Consider the following 20280-nt stretch of genomic DNA (forward strand, 5'->3'; position numbering starts at 1 on the left):
GTTACTAAAATTTTTGAATCCCACCACTGATGTTAAGGACTATAAATAGCTCAGAATATCAGCTTTGTGTTCAGCCAAACAGGCCCAGGTTGCGCACTGAATAAAGTATTTTATAATTTTTCATATTTCTGTTTACTTACTATTTCATAATAAAGTAATTATAAAATACTTTCTTTGTGTTTATTTGATTCCTATTCAAGAGAATTACTTTATATATAGTCAATATAGGCACAGAGTTAAATTTTTTAACATTTTCTAATGGTGGTGTGCCTCGTGATTTTTTTCATGAAACAAGTGTGCCTTTGCCCCAAAAAAGGTTGAAAAACACTGCTCTACCTGACCACGTTGAAGCTCCATAGTTGAACCTGGCGGAGCAGGCCTCTTCAGAACAAGTCCGTCAGGTCTTGCTAGGTAGTAGGAAACTGTCTACTAGAGTGACTTATCTAGCCAAGTGGAAGCATTTCTCGGTGTGGTCTTCCCTATGAGGATTCTCACCAATTCAGTCACCCTTCCAGTTCGTGCTGGAATACTTGCTCCATCTGAAACAACAGGGCCTAGCCCTTTCATCTCTCAAGGTGCATCTGGTGGCTATCTCAGCCCTCCAGTGGACGGTAGGTTTGTCTTCTCACACAAAATATCCATCTGCTTCCTCAAGGAATTAAGCGATTTTACCCTCAAATTTGCAATCCTATCCCACCATGGGACCTAAACCTAGTCCTGGTAAGACTCACGGGTCCTCCCTTTGAGCCGCTGGCATTGTGCCCTCAGTCGTATCTCTCCTGGAAGGTTGCCTTCCTGGTAGCAATTACCTTGGCCAGGAGGGTCTCAGAAATCAGGACCCTTACATTGGAACCCGCATATACAGTGTTCTATAAGGACATGGTTCAACTGCAACCCCACCCAGCATTCCTCCCAAAGATGGTCTCGCAGTTTCATAATAATCAAACTATTTTCTGGGCAGTTTTCTTCCCGAAATCGCACAAGAATTCAGAGGAACTGTCTCCACACGCTGGATGTTAGACACTCCCTGGCCTTCTACATTGAGAGGACCAAGCCATTCCATAAATCCATGCTCCTCTTTGTGGCAGTAGCAGACAGGATGAAAGGCCTATTGCTTTTAGCCCAGATAATTTCATCCTGGATCACTTCCTGCATTTGTATGTGCTATGAGCAGGCAGGCGTCTCACCTCCTGCCATCTTGACTGCTCATTCAAGAAGAGCTTAGGCTTCGTTAGCGGCGTTTCTGGCCAAGGTCCCAATCCAAGACATCTGCAGAGCAGTGACCTGGTCATTGTTAAATACGTTCTCCTCCCAGTACACTATCACCCAGCAGGCAAGAGATAATGCCAAGTTTGGGAGAGTAGTGTTGCAATCCACGTGTCCATGAACTCTGAGCCCACCTCCTCGGGTACCCCTGGGGAGTCACATAACGTGGAATGGACATGACCAAGCACTCGAAGAAGAAAAGAGAGTTACTAACCTTTCCATAACTGTTGTTCTTCAAGATGTGTTGCTCATGTCCATTCCACGATCCACCCTCCTGCCCCTTTGTCAGAGTTAGCTACCAAAAAGGAACTGAGAGGATGTGGGGCCGTCCAGCTCCTTATACCGGCGCTTGAGCGCGGGGCACCAGAGGTCGCTAGAGCTTGTCTGACCGATATCACTGAGGCAGAAATCTCTGGCGACGGTGCACACTGCGCACGCACACCTAATGTGGAATGGACATGAGCAAGACCTCTCAAAGAGCAACAGTTTTGGACAGGTTAGTAACTGTTTTTTATTAGAAGCACTGGGGAGAAAATGGTTGCGGTGGCAAGGGGCTCCTTATATGTTTATTTTCAACAGTTTCAGGCTTTTACACCAAAATCAATTGCAAACACCTGGAGTGGGGAGGGGTTTGCAATATTTCTAAGGGCTATATTTGAGTGAAATGTGCTAATGGTGACATTTTTGCACTCCAGAATTTCACTCCGTTTTCACTTATAATGCCCTTGAATTTTGAATATGTAGTATTTAAAATGCTGTTTTCATGGAGAAGCCCCACTTTAAGTTAAAAACAAAGAGGGTGTTCAGCTATTAAAAGTTCACTGTCTGGTTAAATTATCCCCAAATTGTAGGATTGTGCTAATGTAATTTCACTAGAAAGTGAAATTGACTACAAACTGACTAGTTCCATTGGTGCCTATAGTAACTTCACTTCAATGGGAATAGTATCAGGCCCCAATCTATTTTGATTGTCCAAGACACAAGAATGCATACATTTTTTTTTAAAAGCAAAAACTGTGAAAAGAAATTTTAAAATTCTTTTGTATTCATATTATACTGGTAGGCTTGAAGTCAGTGGGAGTTTTACCTGTGACAATACGGATAAATTTACACCGCATTTTGGAGCAAGTGGCAGTGAGCCTCCAAGCCCAGGTCGACAGACTTGAGCTAGGAGGGCTGGTGCTAGTGCTCTAAACATAGCTGTATACCTAGTGCTTTGAAGTTGCGGCTGGAGCTGGAGCTCCAGTTTTGTCAGTTTGTAAAGTTTTGTTAGTAGTTGGGAAGGACATTTTATTTTTCTTTAAATATATGATTTCTTGCTGTATCGGTATTTCTTTAATTACAGCACTGAATCTTCAACCACATAGAAAATAAACTGACAGCTCAGATTTCAAAACTTTATCAATTTGTTTTAATAGTGACAGAAAATGTCCTAGCCCTGGTCACACTGGCTCAAAATCTTCAGCTCATAATCGATCATCTGGGAAATCTGTGTCAGAGACGACAAAGCAGGAAGATACAGAAAATAAATCTCCTTGCAAAGAGCTTCTATTATGTGATGCCAAAGACAAGAAACCCTCTAGGTATGTGTCTTTCAACTACCTTTGAAATACGGATTGTTTGGAGACTACATGTGAAATGCAACTTGTTACATAAATACAGTACAGTGATTTATTAGTGAAATTCCCAGGAAGGCGTGGGGAGGCATGAGGAAGCCATGCAGTTGTCTCTAAATTAAAGACTAGAATAATAGTGTGTCATAATGTATACAGCCAGTGAATAATGCAAACCGTAGGGAAAATGAGGGGATACATATATTCCTGAACAGGGAAATTATTGACTTTGTAGAGGTAAGGAACTTCCTTGCGTTCTCCTTAAAAATAAATCACATTTTTAAATGAAAAGTGCTTATTTAACTAACTGAGGTTTTGTATTAATTGTTTGGGCTGAAAGGAGCAAGGTGCGTTTAAGCTAGTTTTTAAAACAATCTAAATTTTAAAACAAATTTAAAGCTAGTTTTTAAAAGTAGACACTTTGACTAGTGTTATAGAAAAGTTGTTATTGTCAATATATGTGAAATTTAAAATGTATACATTTCAGTGACTTCAGTGGGGCTTCATGTGAGTAAAGCAATCTACTCACGTTAAACTCATTGCAAATTTGAAGCCTTATTTTGGTGGCTATTATCCTACACTAGAATGAGACAGCCTTGCTTAATTCTATGCATCTTCATGTTATCTCAAACATTCATAACACCCACATTATAAGTGGTGATAATAGCAAATTAGTTGAGATACAGTTCTCTGCCTAGGAATGTTAATCAAATAGAGTTGATATCTCAAAGTAATGTTTAGATTATTGAAGCTTACTGCTTAATTAAGAAGCAATTCAATCCCCTGAAACTTGGATCTACTCAGTGATTTCTTTCTTAATTAAAGTATCTGCAAATCTACTTTTTGATATAGATGTTTACGAATAAAAAAAAGAACATAGCAGTAATTGAAAACTTCGAGTAGACACAGCCATGCATTCCACTTAAGTGTGTGCGCACCCAGTGTAAATTTGTCTACCAGTACTTGTAGAGGGGCAGCACTAGCACCACGTGGCTGTAGCCTCTTCTCTGGCTATATGAGGCGGCACTGCCCCAAACCTCCCTCAGTTCCTTTGCACCAGCCATGGCTGGAATCAGAGTTCTGTGTGGTCTTAACCTCACAACCTCTCAACTAGTTTAGTTTTCTCTTGTTGTAAATAGTTAGTAGAACCCTGAGTGTTAGATTAGCATTAGTTATGATAATTTAGATTTTCTTGGTGATGCCCTCATGGGGTTTTAAACACTGTTCTTCATGTGGGGGAGCAATTCCCAACTGTGGTCCCCTGCTTCGGTACTGAGGCGCTCGTTAGGTTGGAGACTGTCATGGGGTTCTAAGTGTGCTTCCACTTCACATTCCAGAGCAGGCACCTCTCTGAAGAAGCAGAGGAGCCGTTCCCTGTCGACTGCCGAGGAAAAGGTCGTATAAGACCAGTCGAGACCGCTCAAGGTCTCGGGGTGACTCTTCCACCTCCCCCAGGAAAACTGTGGACTGGCACGGAGTTAGCTGTACTGCTGCAGCTGCGCCGCTGTAAGGTCTCCCTTGTAGCCGCTCTATGCCAGCGAGAGAGAACTTTCCTGCAGGCATAATTAACCCCCCCCCAACAAGCAGTGGTAGCTATGTTGGTGGGAGAGCATTTCTGTCTGTGGACATAGCTGTCCACACTGGCACTTTCGTTGGTGCAACTTATGTCGGTCAGTGGTGTATTTTTTCATACCCCAACCGGCAAAAGTTTTACTGACAAAAGGGCTAGTGTAGACAAAGCCTTAGTTTCCCAGACCTGAAGAAGAGGTCTGTGTAAGCTGGTCTAATAAAAGTATTACCTCACCCGCCTTGTCTCACTAATATCCTGGGACCAACACGGCTACAAGACTGCATATTTATGGTACCTCAGATAACTCTGTTGGTTCAAGAAACTGACACATTTCCAGTCTGTGAAATCAGAAAACAAAATTACTTTATGGGGAGAATATTTTTAAAGGAAATGAACTTGTAATGGAAATTGTCAACTTTATTGCAGGCACTAGGCATTTAATCTTTAAACTTCCATGCAAAGTTTAGATTACTGGAGTCAATAGAAAGTTAATCCATTTCCTGAAAATAGATACTGTAGATTTTCCATAGAAAGTAATAGAAAAAATGAAGTGATGCTTTTATCAGTAATAGTCAAGATTTTTTTATAATCCCAAATATGATTCTTCACAATAAACACTGCTGCCTAAAAGAGTACCTTTAACACTTGCTGTTTAAACTGAAATTGTGTTGGTGAAATACAGGACAAAGCAAAGAAAAATTACCATAGGGCCTCTTATTTTGATCAACAGTAAATGCCAACAGAAAATGGAATATAATATATATGTGTGTGTGTGTGTGTGTGTGTGTGTGTGTGTGTATGGACAGCACATTCAAATTCTCTTCTTTAATAAGTGGAAAATATATCATAACTCATACATCTTGAAACATACAGAGTACAAAAATTGAGATAAGAAAAAAATTGATCCCAACTATTTTTAGCTAGTAGAATAATAAAACATAAATTAAGTATCTGGTTATACTTCCAGGTCATTAAAGATTTTCCTTATAAAATGTAGGCAGCAATTACAATATTGACAATACATAAAGGTGTTTTTTTAATTTTATAATAAGCAATTATGGCCTGATGCAAGTCTCATAGAAATCAATGGAGAGACTTTGAGTTCAGTGGGAGTTGGATCAAGCCCTTAATGAGCATGATACAGTAACACTAATCGATTGCAAACAAAGAAAAGCTCACTCTTAACCTTTTAGAAAGATACAATCATGTACAGGGGTAAAAGATAATTGCCTCAAACAGAATAGTCAAGGCCAAGATCTTCAGAAGTAGGAGTCTAGATTTAGTCTTCTCAATTCATACATAGGTTCTTAAATTAGTGGCCTGATTTTCAAATGTGCTGAGTCCCCACTGAATGCCACAGGATTATCTTTCAGTTTAATAGAGAAAAGGGGGCCATTGTGCCCTAACTCTGAGTATACAATAGATTTTTATCAAGATACCTGTTAAAAGAATGTGTAAAGCTCAAAATAGTTTAGCACAAAGCTGAGGAGGTTTCCAAGCTCTCTGGCATCCTGTTACATATTATATTATATTGTTATTGTTGTGTTATTATTTATTAAATGTTATCACATCTCTTGGTAGGAATAGATAAGGGTATAAAAATTACACTAGTAACTACTTATTTAAAGCGTTAATTAGCATACTAGACCCAAATTCTCTCTTTTACATGTTTGGTCGGATGACTAACAGTCACTGTTTACGATCTAGCTACAGCTGATTGGACAGAATCTGTTCATGGAACATATAATTAGGGCTATCAAACGCAGTTAACTCAAGCAATTAACTCTAATAAAATTAACTTGATTAAAAAAATTAATCACGATTAATTGCAGTTTTAATCACACTGTTAAACAATAATAGAATACCAATTTAAATTTATTATAAATATTTTGGATGTTTTTCTATGTTTGTAAATATATTGATTTCAGTTACAACACAGAATACAAAGTGTACAGTGCTCACTTGATAGTATTATTTTTATTACAAATATTTGCACTGTAAAAAAGATAAAAGAAACAGTATTTTTCAGTTCACCTCAGACAAGTACTGTAGTGCAATCTCTATCGTGAAAGTGCAACTTACAAATGGAGATTTTTTTGTTTTTGTTATGTAACTGCACTCAAAACAATGTAAAACTTTAGAGCCTATAAGTCCACACAGTCCTACTTCTTGTTCAGCCAATCGCTAAGACAAACAAGTTTGTTTACATTTACTTCTGCCCGCTTCTTATTTACAATGTCACCTGAAAGTGAGAACGGGCGTTCGCAAGGCACTTTTGTAGCTGGCGTTGCAAGGTATTTACATGCCAGACATGCTAAACATTTGTATGTCCCTTCATGTTTCGGCCACCATTCCAGAGGACATGCTTCCATGCTGATGACGCTTGTTAAAAAAAATGTGTTAATGAAATTTGTGACTGAACTCCTTGGGGAGAATTGTAGGTCTCCTGCTTCGTGGTTTTACCCCATTCTGCCATATATTTCATGTTATGGCAGTCTCAGGTGATGACCCAGCACATGTTCAATTTAAGAACACTTTGATTGCAGTTTTGACAAAATGCAAAGAAGGTACCAAGATGATATTTCTAAAGATAGCTACAGCACTCAACCCAAGGTTCAAGAATCTGAAGTGCCTTCCCAAATCTGAGGGGGATGAGGTGTGAAACATGCTGTCAGAAGTCTTAAAAGAGCAGCACTGTGATTCAGAAACTACAGAACCCAAACCACCAAAAAAGAAAATAATGGCATCTGACTCAAATGATGAAAATGAACATGCGTCAGTCTGCACTGCTTTGGATCGTTATTGAGCAGAGCCAGTCATCAGCATGGAAGCATGTTCTCGGGAATGGTGGTTGAAGCATGAAAGAGCATACAAATGTTGAGCATATCTGGCATGTAAATACCTTGCAACGCCAGTTACAATAGTGCCATGCGAACGCCCATTCTCACTTTCAAGTGACATTGTAAATAAGAAGTGGGCAGAATTATCTCCCGTAAATGTAAACAAACTTGTTTATCTTAGCGATTGGCTGAACAAGAAGTAGGACTGAGTGGACTTGTAGACTCTGAAGTTTTACATTGTTTTGTTTTTGAATGCATTTATGTAACAAAAACAAAAAAAATCTCCATTTGTAAATTGCACTTTCACAATAAAGAGATGATGCACTACAGTACTTGTCTGAGGTGAATTGAAATATACTATTTCTTTTATCTTTTTTACAGTGCAAATATTTGTAATAAAAAATAATACTATCAAGTGAGCACTGTACACTTTGTATTCTGTGTTGTAATTGAAATCAATATATTTGAAAATGTGGAAAATGTCCAAAAATATTTAAATGGTATTCTGTTATTGTTTAACAATGCAATTAAAGCTGATTAATCGTGATTATTTTTTTAATCTCTTGATTGTTATTAATTTTTTAATTGTTTGACAGCCCTACATATTTTCTTTTAAAATATAGGACGGGGAGGGAGGAATGCCATGTTATGCTGGATTCCTTAATCTCTCCCTATTTTTCTTTCACAGGAAGAAAGAATATTTACACAATATTATTAAATGACTAGATAGGGATATTAAAAATTGCCATGCTTGAACAGACCAATTTGGCCATCTAATTCAATATTCCACTTTCAATAGTAGTTTAAACTTTATGCTTCAGGCAAAATTGAAACTTCCCTCTCCTCCCCCAATATAACTATGGTCAGAAATTAACCAAAAGTCTGTAGAATGTCCTTCTCCACATAGATTCTATGGACATTTTAGGAGAATCTTTGTAAAAAGAAAATTGGAGCTTGTAGAATTAAATTCAGTCAGAGCCTATGAAAACATGAATAAATTGTTTAACACATTTATTTTATAGTTAATTTATTTTAAATAAATAAAATTGACTGTTATTTCACATAGATCAGTCTATTTTTTCCCAAAATTCTTCCCGTAAGATTTTTCATACCTCTTTCCAGATCTTGCACCTAAGATCACCTAGTGCTCAGATTTTTCCAGCCTGTTTCCATTAGAAATTTTCAGACTTTCTCTCTTTCCCTTCCTCCTAGACATCCATATATTTTTTTTAAATGTTCGTTAGAACATTCAGTTATTTGCACCTTTAAAATCTGCAACTTTTTCCCCTTGGAACAACCTTTCAGATTCCTCCAATATGCATTCCTCCAACATCCTTCAATCAGTTGTTTTTTCATGTGCATTTTTATTAAGGTGATATTGAAATATATATATTTTATTGGCATCATGCAATTTTTAGAGAAAATAATTCCCATGCTATAGATAAATAACACACTCAAGTGAATTTATGTAGCAAATGAATTTAAGTAGTAAGAACAAGACAAAAAAAAAAAGAGGGGCAGAACAGAAAATAGCTCCATGTTCAATCCTGAATGACCTGTGCTAATATGTAGGTATAGTTCTCAGACATGATTTTAATCATATAATTCTAGCAAAGCAGACCATGTTTCTTCAAAGGGACAAAACTGTGACTTTACACAGAGACTCTCTCAAGATAGATCAGTCGGCTTGTTGTAGTGAAGAGCAAGTTCGGCTTGTTCTTTTGCCTTCCATTTTTCTAGGATGTTGTTTTTTGTGAATTAATGAAGTTGTGACTACATTGGATAAATCCCTTATCTCTTCATTGTATCAAGGAAATCAAATTAAACTGGGTAATAACCTGTTGCCAGACACTTTGAACTATCTGGCAATTCCACAGCATGTGTCTGAGTGAACCATTCAGCTCATCACAGTTTTGATGATCATTTGCATTTGGCCATCTATCCACACCTTTTCTGTAATCCAGCATATCCAGAGCAGGATCTATTCTGCAGCCCAGCATCTCCCACGATTCTGATAGGAATGGACTTATTTCCCTCCTGTCTGCAGTTTCTGGAGGCTGTGCAAAGCTGCAACATAGCCTGTGGTAGACACGCTCCCCTTTCCTGCCTCCTACCAAATCTTCTGCCTCGGTGGCAGTAGTCAAGTGGTGGTTTGCTCCACTCCTGTCTTTTTCTGTTTGTAATTTGTAGGTGTTTTGGGGGCAGTTAAGGTGTGTTTATTTATGTTCAAGCCTCCTTTCCTCCTCCTGGTCCAGGATCTGAGCCGCACAATGGTCACAGCTCCTGGAGACTCTGTTGCAGTTTCTGTCCTCACCCCGCTTCCCCACCAAGCTCCTCTGCTCCCCTTTCAGGCATGGCAGAACAGCTGTATAAGCACTGGGCAAACTCCAAAAGGTGCACTGCATGTGAGCCAACTTTCTCAAGGCTGGCAGAAGGTAAAACATGCCCAGCCTGTACCCAGCTAGCCAATCCTATCTGTCCTAAGGCATTCAGCTCTGAGTCAGACAGGCATGTTGGGGCCGCAGTCACCCCAAGTAGCCTCGACTCCACTGCAGAAAAACCTGACCAGGAGAGACAGAGCAGAACAGGGAGAGGCTCTGAGAAGTAGGAGGGCTTTATCCAGCAGAGCCAGGGGATAAGTCCTGGGGTAACAAGAGATTGCAAAGCTAAGACCCTTCCTGGGCTATGGGTCCCCCCACAAGTCCTAAAGTGGGTCCTAGCATCCCTGGGGAGAGAAGCAGGGCTCCTACATGGCTCCCCTTCTTTGCACCATGAATCGGGGTTTTCATGATACTCTGAGGTAAGTCCTGCAAAACCCAGAGACTCTGGGTCCCAAAAAGGCAAAAGCAAATGTGTCCTTCACAAGGCAGTGAGTACTGTTGTTAAATTAATCTTAATAAACAAGTGGGGTGAAAATTAGGGGTTAACCCCCTTCTCCTTTGCCTCCCCCCCCCCCAGGGACTGATTGCTGGGGTTTATCTCCTTCACAGAGTCTCTTTCACAGTGCTCTGTACCACACTTATCCTCTCTCGCCCCCCAACTCTGCAGTATGTCTGGGCATGCAGAGACTCCTGTGTAACCCTGCCTCAAGCTGCAAGCTAAGAGAAATTGTGCCTGTCTGGCTTTCAGCCCAAGAACCCTCACTCCACCAGGGAAAGGGACTAAGCTTTGAGGCAGCAACAGAGTGGGAATTGTGCCTTCTGATCCTGAGACATAAACCCTTGCTCTGTCAGGGAAGGGAGCTCAGACTCTGAAAGGCAGGAAAGGGTCTCCCTGTCTACCCCTCCCCTGCTCCACAGACTGACTCTATATTAGAGCCTGGAGCACTTCAGCTAGCCTGCGGCAGACCAGAGGCGTGTGAGGATTCCACTCCCCACAAAGCTGCACCTTCATGGGATTACAGAGAGGTAAGTGAGAATTCCCTTCCCATGTTCAGAATTACCCTGATTTCTTGAGTAAAGCTCCAGGTGGTACTAGGTTGCTCCTACAGCACTTACTTGGGTGCTAGCCAGCCTGGCGGAGTAAGCAGGCAGCCTTTCAGGCTCCCAGGGACAGCTGACAAGCTATTTTCACAACTGAGATGTGTTCCAGTAACTCTCTTCTCTGGTGTGGTTCCCAGACCAGGATCAACAATGTACTGCCTCCCCCCATAAACAGCCATGGGATGAAGTAGCACACATGCAAAAAACCTATCGAACTTTTCTAAGACAGGATGTCAGTCATTGGCATGCAAGGAACTTATTAATATTAGTGAAGCATCTTTCTTGTCAAGCATTATGATGATATGTCTTCCCATTGTTGCCTCCTTTGAGGGCATCATAAGATCCAACAAGGACACCTGATTAAACCAAAAGTTAAACTAAGATATTTGTTTATATATGTAAAAAAAAAAAAATACTGGGGAGCCTACGGTTGGAGCAGCAGTAGCTCCACCAGTGAAAGACCTAGTCACAGCTTCAGAAGGGGACTTCCTTCCAAAAGACCCCAAAGACCACAAGAGTGGCACACTCTGCAGCCTCGGCTATAACTGTTCAGACCAAAGGGTTTTTTTAATATTTAGTAAGGAAAGCCTATTTTGTAGTAAACAAGCGGCTCATCTTCTAGGAGTATGATCCTTTCTTGAAATAAGGCATCTCTCGTCCTATCTTGGTCAAACTCTTGATGTGATTTGTGATAAGCAATGGATTCTAACTTGGTGGCTACAAGGATGTTATGTTATGCCAATGAATAGTCATCACTCATCCTAATAGATATCTTGTGCTTCCAAACTTACAGGTGAGGAACTGTTGGGGGAAACGTTAGAGAAATTAGTAGCTGATGCTGCAGAGAAGCCTCAACCTTTGGGGTCAAAGCCAGCACAGCAATCCATTGGTTGCTACCAACACCAGTGGTATCCAAGAAGAGACTGTGACCCTGTCGGGGTGGGGAGAATCTGGAGCAGAAGCTTCCAAGGAAACCTCAGTATGACAAAGATTCTGCCTTTTGATCCACCCTCCCCACCCAGGGTCTTAAGTAGGTGCAGCAAAGCAGAGCTCACAGGACTCTGGATAGCCCCCCCAAGCACATGGCTTTGCAATGACACCAGGAAAAGCTTCCTAGTTCTCTCGATAGACAGAGTTGGAGCGGAGAAAGATGGTAGACAGATTATAGAAGATCTGTTATTCATGCTGGACAAATGCATGAGGCCATTCATAGCTCAGTGTCTTTGGCCACTGGATCTGCTGGTCTCGCACATATGGGTCTCCCCATAGATGAAGTCACATGCCAAGTGTCTCCAGGCCTTTCTTCTGAGAGTATGGGACCATTCCTCTATATACATGCAAATCTAGGGACTGGATCACCTAAGATGATGGACAGTCCCAGGGACCGTGCAGAGGGGTCTTCCCATATGCCTTCCAGGCCAGCAGGTTCTCAATAGATGCCAGTTTGGGAAGGAGGGGCACTTCTGGGACCAAGAACAATGTAGGATATCTGGAGCTCTGGGGATAGGAACCACAGTTGCCAAACAAGCTCTGTTGAGATTTTAGAGTTACCTAGAGGGCAACCATGTCTTGGTTTGTCAGCCAGACAACATGACCACCGTTGCATGCATTCACAACCCAGGGTGAACAAGAAGTGATGGAGACCATGGAATGGGCAGACAAGACTCTCCCTTAACTAAAGACAGTACATGTAAAAGGGGAGCAGAACCAAAGGCAGGTGCAAAGTCAACTACTCAGAGTGATACTTGAACCAGGAAGTCTTCACTCTGATTTTGCAGACATGTGGTCTCTCCTCAGTCAACCTGTTTGCCAATTGCAAGAATGAATAACAGCCACAATTCGTCACTTGAGAAGCAGACCCCAAGTCAATGGAGTCAGATGCTGTGTTGACAGATGGCAGCAAAACCTACTCTACACATTTCTTGCCCTTCTCTCTCCTAGGAATGGTGATCCAAAAGATAAATTGAGAAGAAGCAAGAGTGATAGTGTTAAATCTATACTGACCATCCTAGTTCTCCAATCTGATAGAATTGAAATCTGAAACACCGTTTCATCTTCCATCGAGACCTGACATCTTTTTTCCACAGCCCATTCCTCCATCCAGACCCAGATAGTCTTCAGCTGACAGCCTGGCTATTGAAAAGGAAGCATTAGGCTGAGTGCAGCTATCTTCCAAAGTGATCAGGACTCTGCTCTTATCCAAGAGTTTCCACACTAAAAACTACTCCTCTGTGTGGACCAAGCTCAGTTCATGGTGCCAAGAGTGCAATGAAGATCCAAGGGACATTGGGATTCCAGCCACTCCAGACTTAATTCAGGAAAGTGTGGATAAGGGCCTTCAAGACAGCACCATAGCACACCTGGTATCAGCCCTAAGTAGTGTACTACTCACAGGACCCTCAGGCTCCTTGGCGAAACCCTCAGATTTCTCAAAGCAATCAGATTGGCCATACCAGCAGTCAGACCGATCTTCCCGAAGTGGGACCTACCACTGGTGTTGAAAGCCTGTAACCAGCCTTTGAGTCTCTGACTTCCTTCATTCTGCCCAGGATCCATGGCAACCTCATGGACTGAAAAAGCATGCACTTCCACCACCGATGTCTGCAGGGCAGCCACGTGGGCATCCATTAACACCGCTATCAGACACTATGAAGTGGACTTTCTGTCTCTGCAGAGGTCTCCTTTAGCAGGAGGTACTGCAGTTGATGGTCCACACATAGTCTTGCCATATGAGCAGTTACAAAAGGGTAGGTCTTTCCTATTTCTTATGTTCATTTTTCTATCCTTCCCTACTCCTGTTCATTGATCACTACTTCTTCTTCGAGAGATGTCCCTGTGGGTGCTCCACTCCAGGTGTTGGTGCGTCCCTGCGCCTTCGCTCGGAGATTTTTCGTAGCAGTACTCGTACTGGCCACACATGCGCAGAGGCTGCCCCCCGCTGTGAGTCTAGGATAATAGTACGCATGCGTGGCCAATCTCCTCAGTTCCTTCTCCGTCCCCGGCCTGAGACGGAGCTCAGCAGACTCGTTAGGAAATCCCTCATTTTCTTACAATTACCTGTTCTAGTAGTTAGTTTGTTGTCAGTTCTTGTTAGTCTAGCTTATTAGTTCTTTATCTGTTTAAAAAAAAAAAAAAAATTCTCTCAGCCGCAACCGCTTCTACCATGCCTGGCTCCACCGGCTTTAAGCGCTGCTCTACATGTAAGGACGCTATCCCGCTCTCTGATGGCCATTCTCTTTGTATAAAATGCCTGGGGGAAACACACATTCCCCAAAAATGTGCCCACTGTACCAAACTCAGTTCCAGGGCACAAAAGGACAGGGAGCTCAAACTGAAACTGCTCCTCCTGCAGAAGTCTATCGGGTCAGTTTCAGACCCAGGCGCCGACTCCGGCTCTACTGCCCGACACAGCCCCCCTGCTTCAAAAAACCTGAAGAAAGCTTCAAAGAAGGGGCAGCCCTCTCCAACAAGGAAGTTGGTGAGGCACAAAAGTGCCTCAGGCAGGTCAACAGTTTCCCTGCCTGTGTTTCCTCGCCTCAGCACTTTTGAAGAGCCGGGCTCCTCAGGCACCGCACGAAAGCCGCCTCAGGTTGCGGCGGCGGCGCGAGGCTCCGGTGCCGAGGCTTCAGGCTTTCAGTTGCCTGTCTCGTTTATGGCACCGTTCGGCACCGAGACGGACGCGGTGCCGACATTTCCCGCCCTGGCTGACCCTCTGCGGGCTGATGTTGCCCCCCCCGGCACCTACCACGGCACCGGCAACCGCGGCACAGGCTGACAGGGAGATCAAAGGCAAAACCCCTGCTCAGAGGAATGTTTCCTCACGGCAACTTCCTCCTCCACAGTTTTCACCTCACGCAGGAGCCTCACCTTTTCAATTTACTCAAACAGCAGATCTATCGGTGTCACCTATTCTGCAGTCTCCCCTGATGACTGCCTGTTTTTCTCCAATGCATGACTCAGGATCAGAACAACCTTCCTCCAGTGAGGAGGAGACTGATCCACAGGCAGTTTTTTCTCCTGATCAAGACTCCCACACCCCAATCAACAGGGGTTACAAACAAATCACCTCATCCTGTTATCAGGATCCTGCCCCATGGGGAGTGAACCCTTGGATGGCACCACCTATGCCCTACCCACCACCATGGCAATGTTGGGCACCATGGGCATCGTACCCCTGAGAACACATGCGCTACGGCACTTCGACCAGGCGCAACGCCGGTTTAGCACCGCCACGTGACGGACCTGCCAGTGACATAAGATACCAGGCAGCACCGTCACACTCCCAGGAGCAACTGAGTCCTGCTCCTATTCCAGCAGAGCCCGACGTAACGCCTGAGGAAGCCTTACTTCCCCTTCCTCCAACACCGTCGGATGACTATGCAAAATTCCAAGACCTCTTTAAAAGAGCTGCCGGTGACTTAAAAATTAACTTGGAGGAAGTCACTGAACAACAACATGAACTAACAGACATTTTGCAGCCCTCTTCTTCCTCTAGAGTGGCATTACCAATCAACATAGCCCTTTTAGAACCCGCTAAATCCATCTGGCAGAATCCAGCCACTAGCCTACCTACCTGTAAACAAGCGGACAGGAAGTACTTCATTCCTTCAAAGGGCTCTGAATTCCTTTTTACCCATCCGGCGCCAAACTCATCGGTAGTGGATGCAGCAAACCAGAGGGCCAAACAGCAGTACGCCCGCTCCACCCCAGCCAACAAGGACAGTAAACGCCTGGACCTCTTCGGCCGTAAAGTATATGCATCCTCGACGCTGCATTTTCGCATAGCTAATTATACTGCAGTCCTTGCAAAATATGACCACAAAAACTATAGTAAGTTCATGGATTTTATTGATCACATCCCAGAGCAGAAGAAACAACAATTCACAGCTCTGGTTTCCGAGGGACAAACCATATCACGCACTGCTCTCCAAGCGGCCCTCGATGTAGCTAACACTGCAGCAAGGTCGACCGCCACAGCAGTGGTCATGCGACGGGGTTCATGGCTCTCTTCCTCCTTCTTCCCTCGAGAGGTCCAGAGCACCACTGAAGATCTTCCCTTCGACGGGGAGAAACTTTTTGCCTCCACCACAAATGACATGCTTCATTCGATGAAGGACGCAAGAGCAACCCTCCGGTCCCTAGGCCTCCAGCCACCTGCGACCAGAAGACGACAATATAGATATCAACCTTATCATCGCCCACGCTACCCCGCATTTACACAACATTCCTATAGACCACAGGAACAACAGCAGCCACAACAACGCCAAAGACCAAGATTCCAACGTCGTCGTCCTAACTCTACAGCGGCGCTGCAACCCCCTCCAACTAGTAGGCAGATTTGAAGCATTGGTCGAGGGTTTAGAAAGCAGCGTTCCCATTTCAGCCGGCACACCTATCTTTGGACACCACCTACGACCATTCTCTCATCAATGGCAGAAAATTACATCCGACAAATGGGTCATAGAGGTAGTTACAATTGGATACACCATCCCCTTCCTCTTCCTCCCTCCCACACACCCACCCTCCCCGTCCCTCTTCAGGGACCCATCTCACGAGCAACTACTCTTCCAAGAAGTGCAGCATTTCCTTCAACTGGGAGCAGTAGAAACTGTGCCAGAATGACACAGAGGGAAGGGGTTTTATTCCCATTATTTCTTAACAGAGAAGAAAAATGGGGGATGGCGACCAATCCTCGACCTCAGGCGGCTCAACAAATTTGTCAAAAAGCAAAAGTTCAAGATGGTCACTTTCACCACTATAATTCCAGCGCTGGAGCAGGGCGACTGGTTTTCAGCCCTCGACCTACAGGACGCCTATTTTCATGTGACTATACACCCGTCCCACAGACGATTCCTACGCTTTACTCTCGGCTCCACACATTTCCAATACAGGGTTCTCCCTTTCGGACTGTCCATGGCCCCCCATGTTTTTTCCAAGATCCTAGCCGTAGTTACAGCCTACCTCAGAAAACAAGGGGTCGTAATATTTCCTTACCTAGACGATTGCCTCCTCAAAGCTTCAACGTTCGACGAAGCTCTCCGATCCATACGACTTACCATCGATTGTTTCCTATCTTTAGGCCTGCAAGTAAACAAAAACAAATCCACATTATACCCCACCCAACATCTGGAGTTCATAGGGGCATACCTAGACTCCCGGATGGGGTTGGCATCTCTCCCATCAGCCCGCTTCAATTCTATAAGTCAACTGGCCACAACGATTCGCAACAGTCCCCAGGTGACTGTCCGGGACTGCCTACAAATACTAGGTCACATGGCCTCGTGCACCTCCGTCGTCCAAAATGCACGTCTATACATGAGGTGCTTCCAAGCGTGGTTGGCCACGGTGAACAGACCGAATGTGCACCCTCTAAACAAGACTCTCTCCATACCTATCCGAGTCAAAGATTCTCTACAGTGGTGGACAATTCACTCCAACCTCTGCTCTGGAGTCCCCTTTCTTCAGCAGGCTCCATCCCTCATACTGACGACCGATGCATCTCTGACAGGATGGGGTGCACACATGTCTCACCACACAGCCCAGGGGCTTTGGTCTTCAACCGAGTCCTCTCTCCATATAAATGTCCTAGAACTTCGAGCCATTCGCAATGCGTGCCGTCAATTCCTGCAACTGATCAAGAACCAACACGTACGCATAATGACAGACAATATTGCATGCATGTTCTACGTGAACAGGCAGGGGGGAGCTCGATCCCACTCTCTGTGCACAGAGGCTCTGAAGCTCTGGAACTGGTGCATTGCGAACAACATCCGGGTATCAGCGGCCTATCTTCCCGGAGTGATGAATACCACAGCGGACGAACTAAGCAGACGTTTCCCGTGGGATCACGAATGGGAATTAAATGAGCACACCATTCACAACATATTCTGCATTTGGGGCTACCCAGAAATAGACCTCTTTGCAACTGCAAAAAACAAGAAATGTCCCAATTTTTGCTCCAGAGCAGGGCTAGGCAAACATTCCTTGGGAGACGCATTCATGATCCCAAAACTTACTCTATGCGTTTCCCCCGATACCGGTTCTGAACAGGGTCCTGATAAAAATACGAACAGATGGGGCCAAGGTGATCCTAATTGCCCCATCATGGCCCAGACAGCCCTGGTTTCCGTTTCTCACCAAAATGTCGATTCGACCACCAATCCCCTTGCCTCTCATTCCGAACCTCCTATCACAACAACACGGCCGTTTTCTTCACCCCAACCTACCCATGCTCCACCTCAAAGCATGGTTCCTCCATGGTTCTCCCAAAACGAACTAGATTGCTCTGAACAAGTTCAAAGAGTGCTCCTACATAGCAGAACACAATCTACTCGCACCACCTATCTATGTAAGTGGAAACGATTCACACACTGGTGTTCAACTAAACAACTTAGTCCCACGTCAGCATCTCTTCCGCTCCTGCTTGAATACCTATTGGACCTTAAGCAATCCGGCCTTTCTTCCAGTTCCATCAGGGTCCATTTAGCTGCTATTACAACTTTTCATGACAAAATCGATGATACTTCTGTATTTGCTCATCCGATCACCAAGCGCTTCCTCAAGGGACTCCAAACCCTATACCCAGACATAAAACCACCCACCACTCCGTGGGACCTTCACCTAGTTCTATCTTGCCTAACTCAACAACCATTTGAACCCCTAGCCACGTGCTCCCTTTTACACCTTTCGATGAAAACAGCATTTTTAGTGGCAATTACCTCCGTCAGGCGGGCAGGAGAAATAGCAGCTCTTATGGCAGACCCACCATATACGCTATTTTTCAAAGACAAGGTTACCCTCAGGTTATACCCCAATTTTCTTCCTAAGGTACACTCGTCATTCCACATTAATGAGCCAATACACTTACCAACTTTTTTCCCGAAGCCACATGCGAACTCATTCGAAGCCTCAGTGCATACACTAGACGTACGTAGGGCCTTGTCCTTCTATTTGGATAGAACCAAACCTTTTAGAAATTCTTCCAGACTTTTTGTCTCCATCGCGGAGCATTCCAAAGGTACGCCTATTTGTACCCAGAGACTTTCGAACTGGATTTCCCAGTGCATCCGGTTGTGCTATCAGATAAAGAAAGCTACACCTCCAGACGGCATCAGAACACACTCCACTAGATCTATGGCTGCCTCTGTAGCATTCTTACGCAAAGTTCCCCTGGCTGATATCTGTAAAGCAGCCACCTGGTCCTCTGAGCACACATTTGTTAAACACTATGCCCTTACTCAAGGCCCTCTATCTGATATACGTTTGGGCAGGGCTGTACTATCAACGGCGTTCCTATCAGATCCGAAGTCCCTACCTCCTTAAGATATACGGCTTTTAAGTCACCTGGAGTGGAGCACCCACAGGGACATCTCTCGAAGAAGAAGAGGAGGTTACTCACCCTGTGCAGTAACTGACGTTCTTCGAGATGAGTGTCCCTGTGGGTGCTCCACTACCCACCCTCCTCCCCTCTACTTCGGAGTTGGGGTAGCCTCCGTTGTAGAGAAGGAACTGAGAAGGCCACACATGCGTACTATTATCCTAGACTCAGAGCGGGGGGCAGCCTCTGCGCATGCGTGGCCAGTACGAGTACTGCTACGAAAAATCTCCGAGCGAAGGCGCAGGGACGCACCAACACCTGGAGTGGAGCACCCACAGGGACACTCATCTCGAAGAACGTCAGTTACTGCACAGGGTGAGTAACCGCCTCTTCTCATACATGTCAGAATTGTGGGAGATTCTAGGCTGCCGAATGGAAAATTTATAATATTCTTTCTGCTAGCAGCATCTCCCACAATTCCAGCCACCTTGGATGGCTTCAGAGCCAAGGGTCAGCATTTTATTTGGATGGTTACCATATAGGCAGTGGCCTACTGTTCATAGTTAGTTGGCACTGAAGTTATTGTTACTAATAATTTTGTAAGAGTTTGTTTTACAGCTTTGGAATGAATCGTCTGGCAGCAGGCAGGGTGGGGTGGGGCATGGCTAGCACAAGCTGTGCTGCAGCTTTGAACCATCTCCGGAAACTACAGACAGGAGGGGAATAGCCCATGTGTATCAGAACTGTGGGATTTTTAGTTTCAGCACTCAATTTTTTAAAATGTTTTTAAAACATGATTGTTTGCATAAGTGTATGCCTGTAATGGTGCGTTTACTTAATAATACTTTTGCATGCAAAGTGGTATTATGCATTCATATGGCCAGTAATTGTGAGTGTCGAGTAATTGCAAATAGCTAGTAATTCTGTTTAATGTGCATTCAAGTACATATGCAGATATGTGTTCAATTTTGCAGTTGAGCCCCTGTGGATTTAATTATATTTGACTCAATCCTTGTCCGTATAGAATTTTCTCTATATATCTCTTCATGGCTTCATGTTCCAGGTAGTCCTTTTCTTGACTGAGGTATTTTTTGAGGAACTCTATCCACAAATTTATATAAGAAGGGTTCTTTACTTAGTCCTCAGATACGGACTCAATACTATCTTCAACTGGTACTCATAAAGCTGACTT

General features: G+C 43.8%; 1 protein-coding gene across 1 annotated transcript in view; it reads left to right on the forward strand.

Moving 5' to 3' along the window:
- L3MBTL3 (L3MBTL histone methyl-lysine binding protein 3) overlaps positions 1-20280 on the forward strand; it is a 159877-nt gene that overhangs the window by 126910 nt on the left and 12687 nt on the right. Inside the window, exon 18 of the mRNA XM_065400933.1 lies at positions 3547-3553. Within this exon, the coding sequence (XP_065257005.1) occupies positions 3547-3553 (7 nt within the window). The remainder of the gene's footprint in view (positions 1-3546; positions 3554-20280) is intronic.

The sequence above is a fragment of the Emys orbicularis genome, chromosome 3 (assembly GCF_028017835.1).
Source record: "Emys orbicularis isolate rEmyOrb1 chromosome 3, rEmyOrb1.hap1, whole genome shotgun sequence".
Taxonomy (NCBI): Eukaryota; Metazoa; Chordata; order Testudines; family Emydidae; genus Emys; species Emys orbicularis.